This window comes from Apodemus sylvaticus, chromosome 6 (assembly GCF_947179515.1).
Source record: "Apodemus sylvaticus chromosome 6, mApoSyl1.1, whole genome shotgun sequence".
NCBI classification, from domain to species: Eukaryota; Metazoa; Chordata; class Mammalia; order Rodentia; family Muridae; genus Apodemus; species Apodemus sylvaticus.
Window position 1 is genome coordinate 146,932,025 of NC_067477.1, and position 19,960 is coordinate 146,951,984.

At 41.3% G+C, this 19,960-nt stretch overlaps 1 protein-coding gene across 9 annotated transcripts in view; it reads right to left on the reverse strand.

The window, feature by feature from the left end:
* The window catches only part of LOC127687712 (myoferlin-like), a 315,382-nt gene that overhangs the window by 30,378 nt on the left and 265,044 nt on the right, over positions 1–19,960 (reverse strand). For 4 of the 9 annotated variants that reach the window (XM_052186634.1, XM_052186641.1, XM_052186639.1 and 1 more), the window contains one exon: positions 4,931–5,070. The exons of 1 other annotated variant lie outside the window; for it this stretch is intronic. Coding sequence is in view for 4 of the 8 variants with exons in the window: in XM_052186636.1 (XP_052042596.1) it covers positions 4,931–5,070; positions 6,144–6,162 (159 nt within the window). In the remaining 4 variants the exon portion in view is untranslated. Of the gene's footprint in view, positions 1–4,930; positions 5,071–6,143; positions 6,867–18,543; positions 18,786–19,960 lie in introns of those variants that run through there. 4 more of the 9 variants (XM_052186636.1, XM_052186635.1, XM_052186638.1 and 1 more) reach the window with 4 other exon arrangements.

Here is a 19,960-nt window from a genome sequence, read left to right on the forward strand (position 1 = left end):
TGGGATATTCCACACTAGGGAGACGTGAAAAGTGGAAAGTACTCGTGTCTTCTAACCTAGGGACTCACATAGAAAGTGGGGCAGAGATACTTCACACGTTATCGGAACGATAGATTTAGCAGTGCCCTGCATCTCTACCCACTGAGCATACACACTAACAGAAAGTATTATATCTCACAAACAATTATTAGCAGTAAAGCCAGCCGCACAGGATGATGTGCATCTAGATGAAAATAGGCAACAGGGCATGAGGGCTGGCTATCGAATGCCTTTAAACGTAGCCACGCAGGACCAACACACATCACTCATGAAACACTCTAACGCTCACCAAACGGTATTTGAGACAGTGAAACATCAATGAGAAGGTTTTAAGGCAATCCCTTAATACATTTCTTAGTAAGATGTCAGAGGATAGGAAGTTGTAGAAGACAGCAAAATGACAAAGCGTAAACTTGTATATGATGCAGCCCCAGTTCCCGAGGATGAGAAATCTATGTAGTAAAAATATGATTGGTTACAAAAAACAACAAGGGAAACATGAAGAGTTTAAAACACACACTGCAAAGTTAATCGTGCTCTGTGCTGGATAAGCAGCTGAGTAGCAGCAGGGAATTCCCAGTTCACACCCAAATCCCACGGAGGCTTTTCAATGTATACTAGTCTTACCAGTTAGTTCATTGTCAACAGGCTCAAAGCCAGGTGAATAACCCAAACCTGCCGACTTCAAAGAGCCCAGCATTAGAGAAGAACTGGCTTGCCACAGCCACAGGAAGCAGATGAAGTTACTGACACAGCATGCTTTTAATAAATCATTTTCATGTCCCTAGTTGGGACAGTGGCTGGAAAATGCAGAAGTTAATTTGGTTTGAGGCGATATAAGCACACACCTGTAGTTAAGCCTGGATTATGTGATGCAGAGCGTGGTTGTTTCTTTGTTTGCATGTGTGATGGCGGGGGTGGGGTGGGGTGGGTGGTTGAGGGAGTAGGGGTCTGCTCCTCGTGTTTTGCGCCCCTAAATGAGGCTACCCGTAGGACCTGTAATGGCAGAAATTCTCAAGAGAAAGGCGGGGTGAAACTGCCTGTAACAATTTCTGGAATTAGTTCTGATGTCAGCACCAGTATTTCTTGAACTGCTATCGTTAGATATTGTCTAGTGACTCTCCACTTTATAAGTGGGTTGGATTGCTTTTGTGCATTCTCTGTACTGGTTTGGCACTTTCTAACCTCTACTGGTTCTCTTTAACCTATAGTGGGCACATCCATATTACCCACTCAGCAGAAAGAAGCCCAGAGCATGCCTGCCCTTCCTCTGTCCCCTCTTAATCTCTTTTTTCTGTGCTTGTGTTTTACATTTCATAAGGGTGCTAGCATTTGTGTTCTGTTCACAGCTGGGGCTGTGGGTTTAAAAAAACAAAACAAATCATTCTTATGACATAGTAACCATTGTAATACCTGTTTTCTGCTGCGATTCCCCAGTCTTATGATCCCTTCAGCTGAGAACATGCAGATGGAATCCTTTCTGGCTTTCAACCATCTGCTTAAAATCATGCCCCATGTGGCGTTATATTTGAGCCACGCATTTCTGTCTAACTTTTCATTGTCCCTGAGATTTATGCTTGTCTTTCTTCTTAACGCCTTAAGATATGAAACTAATGTCTTCTTTATCCTATCTCTAGGATCTCCCAGGTTCTTGACATTGGTTGGGATATTGATACTATTTTTTTTCTTATTTTACATTCATTGGCGATTGGGACTGCATGTGTGTATGTGTGTGGGTCACATATATACAGTGCCTGCAGAAACCTTAATAAGGCATTAAGTTCCCCTAGAACTAGAGTTAGGGATGGTTCGTCAGCCATGTTGAGGCCTGTGCAATACATTAACTGTAAGTGTTCTCAATCCCAGAGCATCTCTCCACCCCCATATTGATGCTCTTCAAACATCGATGCTCTTAAAACAACCATAAAATGAAAAACTTCAGTTCCTCCAGACAAAATTTTATTCTAAATTACCTCACTTTACCCACTATGTTTAATATACTGGCTCTTGCAAAACTCAATCTGCAGGTATTATTGTGCTTGTCTTCATTTTTCTATTATTATTTTAACTGCTTTTCTTTTCTTTATTTCAGTCCTTAGATATGGACCAACCCATTACAACATGTACAGGCATCTGCAGGCACTCTACTGTCAATCAAGACAATTCTAAAACAGCTCCTGGCAAAAGGTTTTGGATGGGAGCAAGAGGGATGAAAATTTATATTGATATTTGCTTCCATAGTTAGCTATTGTGCAAAGAATCATGGGCAAAGCTCACTGACCTAACTGTGTGTGTGTGTGTGTGTGTGTGCATGTGTGTGTGTGTGTGTTTGTGTGTGTGTGTGTGTGTGAGAGAGAGAGAGAGAGAGAGAAAGAGAGAGAGAAGGAGAGAGAGTGTGTGTGCACGTGAATGTGTGTGAGCGTGAATATGTGTGAGCGTGGGTGTTAGTGTGCATGTGTGAGTGTGTATACGTGTGGGTAAGCATGTGTGTGTGAGCATGTGTATAAGTGTGAGTGTGAGCATGTGTGAATGTGTGAGTATGTGTGAGCATGTGTGAATGTGTGTTAGCATGTGTGAGCGTGTGTGTGTGCATTTGTGTGTGTGTGTGTGTGTGTGTGTGTGTGTGTGTGTGTGTGTCCAGTGGCCTAAGACTTCACTGTACTTGAGGATTGAGTGGGAACTTCCCACCCTCATCTGCCCAAACTCAATTCAGGAAACCTTAGCTAGAGGCCAGGAGTGAACACACAATTACTAAACCTGCAAGTCTTATGCCACTGGCACTGTGGTCACTCTAGAAACCCTGATTCAGTCAGACCAGGCGTTCTGATGTCAAGAAATTAAGGTTAGCTGAAAAGTCAAAGGATTTTCAAATGCCTACAATTGACATCATTGACAAAAAGGAACAGACTAGGTATATGACTGTAATTATATTGTATAAAATAGTTAGCTATATCTTACCATATATATGGTAATTTTATGGCGTTTAAAGTGGCTTAAGTATAATGGGCTGTATCTAAAGATCTATCAATTAATTAAATTGAAATGTGCATTGATCACCTAGTATATGACAGATTTTGTTTCTCAGAGCACAGCTTCATGACTAAAGCTTAAATGTTACCTACATTGTGGGAAATGTTTTTGCCAATATTCAGTATAAGTACAAATACCTTTCCATGGACATCCTAGAGAGGACTCAGGTTGGGAATGTACTACGAACATTGATCTGTTTCATTCCTTTTATTCATTAAGGATGTAATGGCATACACTCTCTGAAGCCTAAGCCTCATTGTGTGAGGGAAAGATCATAGCATAATATCTTATAGGAAGTAACCATTCTAGGTAATTTGTTAGAAAAATATTAGAGTTAGTCAATCATAAACACAGGTTTGAATGTTTTCTGCCTCATCAGATAGGTTTAGAATCCTTAGCCTTCCCTTCGTTTCTCAATGCCCTTCAGTATATGCAATCACAGATCTGGGCCCAAGGATCCCACAAGGAAGCTGGGACTCTTTGTGTGTCCTTATCTATGCCCATGCTTTGAAGGTGGCAGCAAAGGGCAGGGACGCCCACATTCATAGACACCACAGGTGATGCTGGTATAGCTCAGTCATCCAGTTCTAGAGCCAATAGACTCTACCAAAGCCATTAAACTAGGGCTAAATCTATACACTCAAGGGTCCCTCAGGCCCTGGATTCTCTTGCAGTATATGACCTGGGGATCCCCAATGTCTTGAAATTTTTACATTAAAAAGGGGACATTTAAGCTGGGCAGTGATGGTGCTCACGTGTAATCCCAGCACTCTGGGAGGCAGAGGCAGGCAGATTTCTGAGATCGAGGCCAGCCTGGTCTACAGAGTGAGCTCCAGGACAGCCAGGGTTATACAGAGAAACCCTGTCTCGAAAAAACAAAAACAAAACAAAACAAAAAAAAAAAAAAAAAAAAAAAAAACCAACCAAACAAACAAACAAACAAACAAAAAAAACCCAAAAAAACAAAAACCAAAAAACAACAACAAAAAAAAAAAAAAAAAAAAAAAACAAAGAAGGGGACATTTTGTCTTCAGATCTCGGCTGCAGCTCTCAGTTATGACATGGTCACTAAACAAGAGTCTCTCCTCCACCTAGCTTGTTATAACCTGAACGTCAGATGCATTTGACCAAAGCAATGTGCAATGTGGGGTTACCTCACAGTATGTGAGCCTGGCTGGGCCTGTAATCATCAAGTGCTTGTGGCCAAGCTACCTTGGCCCCTCTGAGCCTCAATGTCCTCACTGTAGGCTGAGGCTGAGAACAGTCCATGCCCCTCAGTGTTACCATGGAGATGAGGATGACATGTGTTCCTCTGCCTCTTCCTCAGAGGGCTGAGGGCTGTCATTTGAACACTCCATCCAACAAGAACATCCTATGAATGGTTACGGTGACCAATTGGTTCCTGAGAGGTTGATCTAATAAGAATTCTTCAATAAATCCCCCCATCCTCCTCCTTCCTCCCTCTACATTCCCTTCTTTTCTTGAGCCTTAGTCCCACTATGTAGCCAGGATAGCCTAGAACTCACAATTCCCTTCAGCCTTCTAAGTGCCAGAATCACAGGCGTGTGCTACCATACCTAACTTGATATTTTTTTCTCCCCACATCAGGTAAGCAACATTTTCAATTTTCCTTTTTAATAATAACAAATAGTTGTTTTTAGACATCTTGATGATTCTTCCTAAAAATTGGTTTACTCTATTTCTGGCCTATTTGGACAGCCTAATGGAAATAAGATTCTTAATTTCTTATCTTTGAGCATTTTCAGGTGACTACCTTCTTTATTTTGTTTATGAACAACTGAACCAAGATTTCTAAAACCTTTCTGAAAAGCCTTTTCTATTATTATTGTTATTGACTTACTGTTTTTGTGTTTAAGGAACCCTCTGCTGTCCAGAACCAGCACAAGATGCTGTCGAGGTCGGCGTCCATGTTGGCGTCCTGCAGCGAACTCGCATTTGCAGCCACAGGAAATGGATTCGCAGGTGCAGCGTGGCTTTTGCCTGCAGAACAGGACACCAGAAGCAGGTCACTGTGTGCACTGTAGAGTGAGACAGGGGAGGCAGCAGCGACGTCACAGGTTAAAGTTCAAGGGGGGCGGCCATTGTGAGGACAAACACACCAGATGTTGGGGATGTCTACATGGCACGGGTGAGCTTGAGCCGGTGAGTACTGAGTTCACAATCCAGAGACTGTGCTGTGCAGAGATGTGGATGCTCACGGATATTGTTGAGACATTTCAGAAATTTGAGACGCACAAACTGTGTGCTCTGTTTGTGCACAGTGACTTTTCACAGGAGGACAAAGTCAAATACTATCTTTTTACTGCCGTTCCCTCTACCAGGGAAATAATGAAATAATGAATGGAAAATTTTTCTAAAGCAAAAAAGGTGCCTGTTAATGTACAAGAAACATCAAAAATACCAAACAATGGGGAAAAAGTCCCTTTGCTACGTAATAATCACAACACTAAACATATAAAATAAATATAAAAAAAGCTACAGCCAAAAAACATTGTAAACAAAAGAACGAGTAATGTATGAAATCAGAACTATTAGATTCATATCTGTCTTCTATTTTTTAAGGCATTAATTCATTACTTATACAATGTTCTCCCTGCATGTATTCCTGCAGGCCAGAAGAGTGCACCAGACCCCATTCCATATAGTTATGAGCCACCATGTGGTTGCTAAGAATTAAACTAATGGCCTGTGTAAGAACAACCAGAGTTGTTCACCTTTGAGACATCTCTCCAGTCCTAACCTTGCCTTCTTAATGTATATTATAAAAGACAAAAAGGTGTGGACACAGGTGATGCATAGTCACAGAAACCACCCATGCTGCTACAAAAAAGCAACTGGTCCAGATGTTTTGGACAGAATTACAATCAGCCATAATACCGAAATTAGTCAGAGATCATGGCCTGAACTATGAAGTAAATAGCACCACTAGAAACCTCACAGGAAGTCACATATGGCTGATGCTTCTGATCCAACCCCATAGAGGATCCACCACCCCAGTGCATACAGCTCAGCCGCATGTTCCTCCCCATTGTGGGCAGATATTGTGTACTCACCATGTCTTGATTTCAGCATTTCCCTGAGGTCCCCTCACAACACACAACAGCCGAGCTCAGAGCAGGACACAGAGAAGCATTCAAGCTGCACACCCACAAGGAAAACCTCAGAAGGAGAAGGTGAGGGCGAGAGTGAAGAAGATCAATCAGCATAAATATCTAGAAAACATTTCCAATAAAATCCTAAATGAAAATGTCCTAAACTAAAGAAGGTGCCTGTGTAAGAATAGCCAGAGTTATTATAAATATATAGCCAGAGTTAATGTAAAAGCATGCAAAATACCAAAGAGATTGGGGAAAAGTCCCTTTACTGCACAGTAATTGAAACACTAAGCATCTAAAGTAAAGCAATTAAAAAAACTACTACAGAAATTAACAAAATTAAAAAACAAACAAACAAACAAACAAAAAATCAAGTTACCCTGGGACCTAGCCCCGCCCATCCCACAGCCTTTGACCCCAGCCAGCTGCAACTTGATCATTAATGTTCCTTGGGAAAGTGCCAGCCCAGAACTCTGTAAACTCTACCAGGTCTTTGTCTTTTCTCAGCCCAGCCTGTGTCTTTAAGGAACAGGATTCAGTTTACTGGCCTGTGAATTCCCTTCCTGTTTCACCAGCTCACAGCCAGAAGCCAGGACCCGGCGCACAGCCCAGCGATCCATGGTGGCCAGGCTCGGCTTCTGTTCCCGCAGGAGGGTCATGCCAGGAGGCCACTGTCCCCGCCTGGAGGAGCACAGAGAGTGTTTGCACTCCGCCCCACTGTAAACTTTCCAGAGCTAGAAGTCTGTGCCTTTCCCAGCCACTGTCCCTTCCTGGAGAAGCACAGAGAGGGTTTGCACTCTGTCCCCCTGCAAATTTTCCAGAGCAGAGCGGGAAGCTTGCGCCTTGCCCATCCACTGTCCCCGCCTGGGGGAGCACAGAGAGGGTTTGCACTCTGTCCTGCTGCAAACTTTCCAGAGCGGGAAGCCCGCGTCTTGGCCATCCACCGTCCCTGCCCAGAGCACAGAGACGGTTTGCACTCCGCCCCACTGTAAACTTTACAGAGCGGGAAGCCCGTGTCTTGCCTGGCCTCTCCAAACTCACAGACTGCTTCTGTGGAGACAACAGGTGGATAGCCCAGAGTTACTCCAGAGCTCACAGACACCTGCAGCATGGAGCACTATCTTCATCTGGAAGCGCACATGAATCCAGTCCCCTTCCACAATTCCAGACCAAGCTGCTCAGAGCCCAGGAAGCTCAGCAATCACAGCAGTCGCTAAATGCGCGCGCTCACCTCTTCCCACCTCTGCCAGAACTCCGACGAACGCGCACATTCAAACTCCCAGCCCACTTTCATTCATAAAAATTAGACAGGAAATGACAACATTCCAGGAGGCTGGATGCAGGGCGGGCGCTGCAGTGACGTCAGGGGTGGTGCCAGCGGTTGCCAGGTGACAGACAGGTACGCCAACATGGCGCCCGCCAGGGGCTGAGGTGCATGGTCATGGACCAGGGGCAAGGCTCGGGTTACGTCAGGGGGCGCGGCCAGCGGTTGCTGGGTGACAGACAGGGAATCCAACATGGCTCCTGCCCGGGGCTGAAATAGATGGGCGAGGGGCGGGGTTGGCGTGACATCAGGGGCAGGGCCAGCAGTCTCTGAGTGACTGATAGTGATGCCAATGTGACAATTTCACTGAATTTGAAGAAATATATAAATATGTGTATTAAAATTGAAGAATTTGATGTAAAATAATACACATGAAAGTGTACACATAGATAATACATCAAAACTGACTGACTAACCATGTTAAAAAATTCTAATCAAATTGTTGGCTTTCATGGAAAATACTTCTTATAAAATTGAAGAAATATACAGAAAATTTATTTAAAATTAAGATTTGGCATTGAAAACAAATACACATAAAAAGTTGACAAAGAAAACTAAATGTGTAGGCACACTCAATTTTTGGAAAAAAATTGAAAAATAAGTGTTAAAATTGAAGAATCTGTTGGAAAATAATAATGGTAAAAGATAAATCATCTTTACTAAATGAAGCACTTACAAACATTTTCTTATTAAATTAATGATTTTCATGGAAAATATTTCTGATAAAATTGAAGCAGTGTATAGAAAAGTAGTTTTAAATTAAAGATTTTTCATGGGAAATTATTCAGATAATATTGTGTACAGAAAAACATCTCTAAATAATTAAACAAATAAATAGAAATATATTCTGATAAAATTAAAGTTTCTCTTAACTAATATTCAAGTAATATTGAAGAAATATATATAGATATGTGCTAAAATTGAAGAATTAGTTGGAAAATAATAATAGTAAAACAGTAAACATAGAAAATATACCTAGAACATTGTCAAGAGAGAGAGAGAGCTCAGCATTGAAAAACTCTTGCTGGTCTTCCATATAATGGTGGACAATTTCTCGCAAAGACTTGGGGACCAACAACAACTCATAACTTCAAGATCAGGAGTTCTGAGGCCATCTTCTGACAACAGTAAACATGAAGCACACATGATATTCATGCACACAGGCAAAATATTTCTATTCATTCAAACATTTCAGAACAAACACAAGACCGAGACTGAATGTCATACATATGAAACCCAATGATCCTGAAACCTCAGATAATATTGATGTCATAAACATATGCCATCCTGAGAAATAGAATATAGTTTATATATTTGGCCAAATTTCAATATTAAGGATATGGATGAAAAACAGCACAAATATATTCTTATATTACAAATACAAGACACGTGTCTTTTTTTGGTTTCTCTACCTACTTTAAGGACAGATAAAGCTTCACAGAGAAATTTGGTTTGGAAAAGAAAATCAAAAATAAAATAAATTGAAAAATATAAAGCCACAAGTCTTTTACAATAGTTTATTATTGACTAGCAAATGTATCTATTGTATTTTATATGATTTAAGGAAAGAGATTGTAGTGAATGTATGGGAGCATGAGAAGAAAGCTGAAAGGTCAGTTTCAACCACAAAACAGTAGACACCAAGAATACGATGTTTCCCCTCTAAAAGAAATGCAGGAGTAAATATGGAGTAGCGACTGAGGAAAGAGCCAATGAAAGTTTCCCAACATGAGTGCCATCCTATGGACAAACTCCAATTCATGACATTACTAATAATACTGTGTTATGCTCCCACAAGGAAGTCTTGAGTCCATGGAGAGGCTCCACAAAGTCTGACTGAAAAAAGCTGCAGAGATCCAGAGTCAAACCTTGCATGGACTTTGGGGACTCTTATGGAAGAGTTGGTGGGGAGATTGAAATCCCTGAAGAGGATAGATACTCCATAGGAAGAACAACAGACTCAACTAACAAGGACCCTTGTGGACACTCAGAGACTGAGCCACAAACCAGATACAATACACAGGCTGGACTAAGGCCCTTGGCACATTAGAAGCAGATACTCAGCTCACTCTTCATGAAGGTAATTCAACAACTGAAGCAGCTTTCCCTATAGCTGCCAGGGGACTACCTTTGGACTCTGTTCTCCTAACTGGGCTGCCACATCTGGACTCAGTGGGGGAGGATGCATTTAACTCATAAGAGACTAGATGTACCATTTTGGGGGGATACATGGGGGCCAAAAAACTTCTCAAAAAGAAACAAAGGAGACTCTGTGATAGCAAGGGATCTATAATAGTGACAGTGTTCAGGGTGATAATGAATGTATAAATTATTGGAGAAACAAAAATAAAAGAGAAAAATAAAAATAAAAAGTTTCAGTCTATAAACACTATCCTCTTCTCTAAAAGCTTTCTGGAAAGGCTCCTCCTACATGATCTTCCACAAGCACCACAAAGAGAATCACACAGGAAAGATAAGTGGCCCAAAACATCATCATATCTAGAAAGTTTTGATTCAATCAACTGCATCCTGAAACTTGACATGAAAATCTCATGCTAATCCTGTGATGAAAATGCATTCAGTCTACAGTGATCCCAATAGTTTGTAGGAGCTCCTTCACTGTTCAGATGTCTAAAGTCTCTTTTGACACTCAAGGCCAAATCTTGAGAGTCACATCTTGTAATGTCAGACTACAAGTTATATCTTTCTAACTTACAATGGCACAGAATACTCCATTCCAATATATAGGTATGTGCACATAGGTAGAGAGAATATTAGTCCAGGCAAGAAACAGAGTGGGGTAAACATCAAATCCTATTGCTTTGTCTGAGACACATTGGACCTCTCTTTTAAAGGCTTAGGTGGCCCTATTCCTGTAACTTCTCATACATTTCTCAGTTCGGGTACTTCCTCTCCCTGTATGCATCTCTCCATAGGAGATTTTTCAATGCCTCGGGCATCTAACCAAGTTGTGGTCACAAAATGCTACTCAAGCATCATTCTCATAACTTCACTGCAATGAACTCTCACAGAGGCTTCCCTGGGGCTCTGACTCTGCCAAAAGACTGACTCAAGCCAAACTGAAACCATAGAGGAAGAAACCATGACCTTAAATTATTAATCTATCAATTTTCAGAAGCAGCACTGTATTAATGATCCTCCTAAGTTTGGCTTCTTAGTTGATGGACTCTGCCTCACTTGGATCATAGTTGCAGCAGGTTTCATTCATAGTTCCTTTTTGGAACTAGGAAACACTTTGCCTACTCCTTCCGTTAATTTATGATCCATCAGGAGGAAGTGTTATACTTAGTGTACACTTAGGACATCTACCCACTAGAGCATGTGCTTCCCTAAGTTCATATCTGTTTTATTTTTAACAGCTAGAAACCGAAAAATATCAAGATGTCCCTCAACCAAAATTTGTATACAGAATCGGTGGATCCCTTACAAAATGGAATAATATTTAGTCTATAAAAACAAGGACATTAGGAATTTTCCAGGCAAATGAAGACGTCTAGATACTATCATCCAGTGTTAGGTGTCCCATAACCAAAAGGACATAGATGTATGTACTCACTTACAAATGGATAATAACCATACGGTAGAGGATATCCACACTACATTTCTTGGCCATGAAGAAACTAAACAAGAAGGAAGGCAAAGGAGCTGTATAGATAGCTCAGCTGCTAAGAGCACTAACTGCTCTCATGAAGGTCCTGAGTTCAAATCCCAGCAAGCACATGGTGGCTCACCACCTCCCATAAGTAAATTTGAAACCCTCTTCTGCTGTGTCTGAAGACACCTACAGTGTGCTTATATATAATAAATAAATATATCTTTAAAAAGAACAAGGAAGGCTAAAATGACCATGGCTGAATCTCACTCAGAAGTGAAAATAAACCAGTCATAGAAGGTAGATGAATGACAGACAACTGGAAGGGCAAGTACTTAAGAAAGGGGAAGAGAGGTAAGGAGCAGGTGTGGTGAGAGAAAAGAAAGGGTCAGAGGGTGAGGAAAATGAATTGAATTCTGCAGCTGTCAGGGAAATAGTTGCAGGCACCTTTAGGATGTGCTACAGACCAGGAATGGGAGGAAAACCAGGAGTCTATGGTTGTGATCTTAGCTGAGATGCATAGCAGTGAGATATGGACCCTGAGGAGGCCAAATCCTGCAGCCACACAGTACCCCCTGTGGAGAGTTAAGGACACAAACAGAACCAACAACATTTCCACCCAAAATTTATACTGTCTAAAAGAAATGCAGGCAAAAAGATGGAACAGAGAATGAGGGAATGGCCAAATTATACCAGGCCCAACTGGTGACACATCCCGTGGGCAAGCACCAATCCCTGATATTACTGAGGATATACTTTGTTATACTTCCAGAGAGTAGCTTAGCATATGTCCTCTGATAGTCTCCATCCAGCATGTAACTGAAGCAGATGCAGACACCCACATTCTAACATAGGACAGAGTTCACGGTGTTTTTTGAAGCATTGGGGAAAGGACTGAGGGATCTGAAGGAACAGGAAGTTCATAAGAAGACCCACAGTCTCAACTAACATGGACACTACAAGACTCTCAGAGACTGAGTCACCATCTAAAGAGACTGTTCAGGATGGTCTGAGTCCCCTACCATATATGTACTATGTGAGCTACTTAGTCTTCATGTGCTTCCCCCAACAAATGGAGTGGGAGATTTTTTTTATGCTGTGGGCTGTCTGTCAAAACTGTTCCCCTACCTTGACTTCCTATCTTTATCTCAGTAAGAGACATATGCCTAAACATGCAGAGACTTGAAGTGCCATGTTTGATGGATACTCCAGTGGTTTCCAAGCTCCTTGGACAGATAGTAGGAGTTACGAATGAAGGGCTCTGTAAGGTGGAAAGGAAACATGGGAGAACGTGGATTTTAAATTAAATAAATAAGTGATAAATAAGTGGGGAAAATGAACAAATACATATAAAGAGAACAAAAATATAGAAGGAAGATCAGTATTTTTAAATTTTACTCCACTCAATAATTCAGGGTGTAAGCAAAGGAGAAGAGTTTTTTTTTTTTTGCCAAAATTTCACAGAATCAGCCTCTCACTAAATTTTACACTGTCTATTTTCCTCTGAAATGCAATTATTACAATTTCCTCTGTCTGTGTTCTGTCAACACTCCTAAGTCCTATGAGAACAACTGTTTAAGATCCATGAACAGCTTTCTAGAAATTTTGCCATCTCAATTTCTGATAATCTAAACATTCCTTCAAAAGAGAACACAGATTCTGTGTAGTAGCAAAATCCCATGTTGATAATTCTTTTGTGCATTTTCTCTTTATCTGGTTGTTGCTCTAAGTTGTTACTCTGCTGCTGAGATGGAATCCTCTGAGCAAAAACATCTCAAGTAATAATCATTTGCTGTGAATGATTCTTCAGACATGTCACAGTTCATCGCTATGAAAACTTAGAGTAGAAACTGAAGCTACAAACTGAAGGTAAAAGCATGGGCAACATTGTCTCCTGGCTTGCTCTCCTGCTTGGTCAGTGTCCCATGCTCAGGTAGCTCTCTCATCCAGCCCAGGCCCATTTGCTTATGAATATTGTCACCCTCAGTGGAAGAGCCTTCCCACAACAATCTTGAACACTATATCACACAGACATAGCAACCAGCCATTCTGATGAGAGCACACCTTCAACAGAGTATCCTTCAAATAACTGTAGCTCTGAAATGTTGAAATGTTGACTGATTCACTTCATTCCTTATTATTACTCATTGTGGTTTGCTAAGATTATCTCTTACTGCCCATCTCCTCTCTTAGCTTTCAAAATTAGCTAGCATTCCGTCTTGAATATAAATACCAAACAGGTCAGCAAAAGGGCATCACTCAATCAACACTCTCTGAAAATCTAGATAGCAAACAATAACCCAGGAATAAACACTAAGCCAAACAAGACAAACTGAGAAACCTCTACTTAGAACTATACTCACCACAAACACTGATGCCTAGACACCAGCATAGAAAGATAAGGAATATCATCCAGGAAAATAAGTCACTACTTAGGACATGTTAGACAAGTAGATAGAAGAAGAAGAGGAGTAGGAGAAGGACGAAGAGGAGGAGGAGGAGGAAGAGGACGAGGAGGAAAAGGAGGAAGAGGAGGAGGAAGAAGAAGAAGAACAAGACGATCAATCCGCATAAAGGTCTAGAATATATTTCAAAGGAAACCATAAATGAAAACTTTCACAAACTAAAGAAGGTGTAAATTTGGTTTTGTCATGGAATGTCTTGCTTTCTCCATCTATTGTGATTGAAACTGGGGAAGACCCTTGAGGACATCGGTACAGGGGGAAAGTTCCTGAACAGAACACCAATAGCTTATGCTCTAAGATCAAGAATTGACAAATGGGACATCAAAAAATTACAAAGTTTCTGTAAGGAAAGGACACCAAAAAAAGGACAAATCGGTAACCAACAAATTGGGAAAAGATCTTCACCAACCTTACATCAAATAGAGGGCTAATATCCAATATATATAAAGAACTCAAGAAGTTAGACTCCAGAAAACCAAATAACCCTATTAAAAAAAAAGGAGTACAGAGTTAAACAAAGAATTTTCACCTGAAGAAGTTCGGATGGCGGAGAAGCATCTTAAAAAATGCTAAATTTCATTAGTCATTAGGGAAATGCAAATCAAAACAACCCTGAGATTTCACATTACACCAATCAGAATGGCTAAGATTAAAAATTCAGGAGACAGCAGATGTTGGCGAGGATGTGGAGAAAGAGGAACACTCCTACACTGCTGGTCGGGTTGCAAATTGGTTCAACCACTCTGGAAATCAGTCTGGCGGTTCTTCCGAAACCTGGACACCTCATTTCCAGAAGATAATGCTATACCACTCCTGGACATATACCCAGAAGATCCCAAAGCATGTAATAAGGATACATGTTCATAGCAGACCGATTTATAATTGCCAAAAGATGGAAAGAACCCAGGTATCCCTCAACAGAAGAGTGGATGCAAAAAATGTGGTATATCTACACAATGGCGTACTATTCAGCCATTAGAAACAATGAATTCATGAAATTCTTAGGCAAATGGATGGAGATGGAGAACATTATACTGAGTGAGGTAACCCAGACTCAAAAGGTGAATCATGGTATGCACTCACTAATAAGTGGATATTAACCTAGAAAATTGAAATACCCAAAACATAATCCACACATCAAATGATGTACAAGAAGAACGGAGGAGTGGCCCCTTGTTCTGGAAAGACTCAGTGAAGCAGTATAGGGCAAAACCAGAACAGGGAAGTGGGAAGGGTTAGGTGGGAAAACAGGGGTGGGGGAGGGGGCTGATGGGACTTTGGGGAAGTGGGGGTCTAGAAAATGGGAAATCATTTGAAATGTAAATAAAAAATATATCGAATTAAAAAAAATAAAGAAGGTGCGTGTTAGTGAACAACAAGGATCAAAAATACAAAACAGATAGGGAAAGAGTCCCTTTGCCACATAATACTCAACACACTACACATATGTATTAAAGAAATATAAAAAAAAACTACAGCAGAAAAATATTAAATAAACTAAACAAAAAGTTGTAATGTATGAAATCAGAACTATTAGATTCAAAACTGCCTTCTTTTTTTAAGGAATCAATTAATTACTTATACAATGTTTTCCCTGCAGGTATTCCTACAGACCAGAAGAGGGCACCAGATCACATTACATATAGATGTGAGCCACCATGTGATTGCTAAGAATTGAACTCTCATGACCTGTGTAATAACAGCCAGAGTTCTTAACCTGTGAGCTGTCTGTCAAGGCCTATTCCTGCCATATTAATGTATATTATAAAAGACACACAGATCTGGGCACAGGCGCTGCATAGTCCCAGAAACCACCCATGCACCTACAACAAAGCAACTGGTCCAGATGTTTTGGACAGAATTAAAATCAGCAGTGATACTGAAGTTATTAAGAGGTCATTGTCTGAACTAACAAGTAAGAAGCACATCTAGAAACCTCACATGTAGTCACATCTCGCTGATGTTTCCCATCCAACTCCATAGAGGACCCACCAACGCAGTGCATACAGCTCAGCAGTGTGCTCCTCCCGATTGTGGGCAGATATCCTGTGCTCATGAGGTCTTGATTTCAGAGCTTCCCTGAGGTCCCCTCACAGCACCCAACAGTAGAGCTCAAAGCAGGATGCGGAGAACAGTTCAAGCTGCACAGCCACAGTGAAGACACAGAAAGCCTCCCAGAAGATCTCACCTCTTTGTCTGACTCTGTCAGCAGACTTGATTGGCCAGGGAGTCTTACCCCTCCTCAGGTTAAAGTGTGCTTCTGGTCTAGGCCTGCCCTTTTCCAGATTTCAGGAGTGGATTGCACTCCATTAGCAATTGAAAGAAGATTCCAAGACATATCTTACCCTACCCAGTCCTGTGGTAGGACACACCATTCCAGCTCTGGCCAGTTAGCTGCCTGTTCTTTCCCTCTGTGAACCAAGATGTTACCAGGACCTGACTTCTGACATTGCATGAGCTTTTCTCAAAGCAGTTGTCTTCTTCCCATATTCAAGAAGAATAGCTGGCAATGACTATTACTCAATATGCAATGGTGGTATCTCTCTGACCGACTAATGGATGACCCAATGCTTGACCCAGGGTATTAACATTAAAGATGGAGTTGTAATGACAAGAGTTTTACCCAGGCAGTGGTGGTACATGCCTATAATCCTAGCTCTTGACAAGCAGAGGCAGGTGAATTTCTGAGTTCCAAGCCATCCTGGTATACAGAGTGACATCCAGGAAAGCAAGGGCCATACAGAGAAAACCTGTCTCTAAAAAAAAACCAAGAAATAAGAAAGAAACAAAAAACAATTGAAGAGTTTTGTTTATGGCTAAAAGCTGAGATCAGGAAAACTGAAGCTTCCTTCAACAGAGGATAGGTAGCCAACAACCACAGGAGAAAAGCAAGAAACATAAGGGGATCTCTTTTGAGCACTATTACTAGTCAGCACATTTTCATCCATGGCCAAGGAAAGAAAGAACACAGTTGGATTAGAACAGATTTTAGAGATAAGCCTATATCAGATCATAGAGAAAGTGAGTCTTTCTATGTATATAAAAAGGGTCGTTAATAGAATGTCCCAATAAAGTCTGTAAGCGAAGGAAAGCTAGAAATATCAGATCTTTTTTATTTCATGTTGCAGGATATTACAGCTGATCTTCAGTATATACCAGAATACTTAAGAAATAAGTACTTCCAATGTGAGTTTTAAAATAAAATAATAAAACAAATCACCTTTGTTTTGTAAAATAAAGTAGTACAAATAGAAAAAAAAACAAAAATGGCTTTTCTACATGTAAGTTGCAAAAAGCATTTACAGTCTAGATCAAAGGTGGATCTCAACATCTCAAAAGATCAAGATTAAGAAAGGGCTTTTACTCCCAAAGGTATAATTAAGAAATATTCCCCACACTAAACAGGGTTAGAGTAAGGGTTAGGGGATTAGAGTTTTATGGCAAGAATCAGGACAAGGGTTGTTAGGGTTGAGATGCTTAGGAAATTAAGGAGTTAATATAGGATTAGAGATTTAGGATAAGTCCCAGGATTAGGCTCAGGTTTAGGGTTAATGTGGCCATCATTATTCTTGATGGTTTCACTGAATCAATAGAATCCCTATTACACAAAGAATGTGATTTTCTTTTCAGTTTTCACTATTTCCCTCACCCTGCCCCCTCCAATGAAAGGAATGCTCTCCCAGTAACACACAAAAAAGCCTACATACACTTAGCCCAGGTGATGATACTGGCTCACTTCCATGACAGACCCTAAGTGGCAAGCTGGTATTGTTGCCTATATACAACTTTATACTTACCTAAGGAGGCAACAATTGTAAATTATCAGCTCAGTTCAGTTGTCCTTCCACAGAGACCTCCCAATTATATTCCTAGATAATCTGAAGTAATAACCATGTTGGTGAGCACAATATGCACACACTCAGGTATGGTTGCCCATCACTGTGGTGGCAATTATCTCCTGTCTGACCAGGTGCTATGGATTAATGTAGCTGAATGCATTTCCTTACCTTGCGATGAATTTAATCCCCACAGAGGCAGGAACAAGAAAAAAAAATTGGTTCCTAGCACAGTGGTTAGAGGTGGGGCCTTTGGGTGATAGAAGTTGCATAAATACTGGTGTTTATAGAGGGAAACGTATCAGAAAACACACACATACAATACTCGAAATTCTCTATCTCCCCTAGGCTCTTGCCATATGGTACTTACACCACATTGAAAATCAGCCAAGAAGGCAAATATGCATACAGTCACTTAACTTTGGGCCATGAGTGTAAACCAAATTAAGTCTTAATCTTTATAAAGTAACCAAACCTCAAGCAGTTTGTTACAGTGACAGGAAATGAACTAATATGACAGAGGAAGAAAAGAGGCACATCTGTGAAGAACGAGATAACCAAACAGAGCTGATGGAGGTGTCCATTTGAGAGGCTTCTGATGTCATGTTGCTAATCACCCCAAGTATACATTTACTGTCTGAAATTGTGGAATAAAATATCCTATCACCTAAGAGGAAGGGAAAAGTGCTTTCTGCTTCTGTGTACACGGAGGTCAGTGCATGGGAGTTTGTAAGATAAAAGGCTGGTACACTGACAGGAAAGGCTACCGAGCTTGTCATAATTCTAAGTCAGGGTCCTCTACAGTTTGGACACAAGGAGACAGACAACTGTGTAGGGGTCCCTAGCACACAGAAGAGTTGATTTACCCCAGATCCCAAACTGTATAACTTATCCAGAAAAGGAGGAGAGACTTTATCTCGATCTCAATGTAAAACCCAAGTAGGAGGCTATCAACATCAACCCCTGGCCCCAAAATACACACTACACACACACACACCATATACATATATACACACAGCATGCGTAAACACACACACACACAGAAGCTGAAGCAGCAGTGCTACCCCCTGGCTGTTCCTGTGGCGTGACCTCCTGTTTCAGGTCAGGTATGGACACTCACCTAGCGTGTCCTTGAGATTCTTCACCAGGGAGCCCTTCTTCAGGCTGTTCTTACGCTCCACGTAGTTGGAAGGCACATAGCCTGTCCTGTTGGCTGCATTTCTCACCCGCCACCAAGTCTTGGAGTCATCCAGCAGCCACAACCGGTCATTCTTCTTGATGTCGAGCTCCTGGTCCTGCTGGGCAGTATAGTCCCACTTGGCTATGACAATGACTTCTTCTGTCATCTTTCATGGAGTCCTTCTGCCAGCAAAACATTTGAAGATGCTCATTAGCTACCTGAACACCTCTCCTCTGACAGATTTGAAAAATTGTCAATGACAGCTCCTATTGCCACCAGTTTCCTTCCAGCCTCTTGAAACACTTGCCCTTAAAATGACCTACGTGTAAGCTCTAATGCTGCTGAGAAACAACATCTTGTAATCAAAGCCTGCAGCCCCTCTCAGTGCACTAAACACACTGCACAATTTATGGAAGCTAGATGTAAACTTGGGAGTGGGGGGAACATTCAAAATAACAATCTCATAACTAGAGGGATCTTTTGACAAGTGACACCATCCCCTTATAGCTGACAAGTTTACACTACTATTCTCAGCATATGCTGAGGATTTTGAAGATATTTAATAAATATAACATACCCAAACTACTCCCATAAGCTCAAATTCAATTAGTGTACTACTAATGCACAGTGGTATCCTGAGTTGGACCGTAAACTATACAAAGGAAATTTGTGACGACACTGTTGAAATGTAAACAAAGCCTAGGCAACAGCAATGTGCCCTGTCAATTAGTTCTGACAATTCAATGTAATATGACAACACTGGAGAAATTAGCTAAGGGCTAATTTTCTGCACAAATAACTACAGCTTTCCTATAAATATAAAATTACTGTTGAAAACAAAGCAATACTTAGATATTTACCACATCATTCATAATTCCCCAAACTGGAAAATAAACAAAGATATTCTTCAGTAGGTGAACTGATAAACCAACTGTGTACCTGACAGTGGAATATTTAAGTGTTAGGGACAGAGTAGGAGGAAATGAAGATGCTTCCTATGATTGAAGGCAGACAGCAAGGCTACAAAGGCTAGGCATGTGGATTTGGACATGGGGGTCTCCTGGGAGCAACCTTTACTGACATCCTGCAGCCCTGTTCTCTGTAGCTTTTGTGCCCATCACTGGGTCACACTGGGTCACTCAGTGTTAGCAAGAATCATCCGCCCTGACACCTGCCCAGGCTCCAGGAATCCCACCATGCTGCACGTGATGGCTGGCCGCCTGGCCTCCTCCAGCGAGAACCCTGTTAGGTGGGCTCACCCAGGATCCTCTACAGCATGGTCCTCCTCTCCTCTGGCTGTGAACTCCCGCTTATCCTCACATGGGGAGCTGAACTCTGTCTTCCTGATTGTAGAATT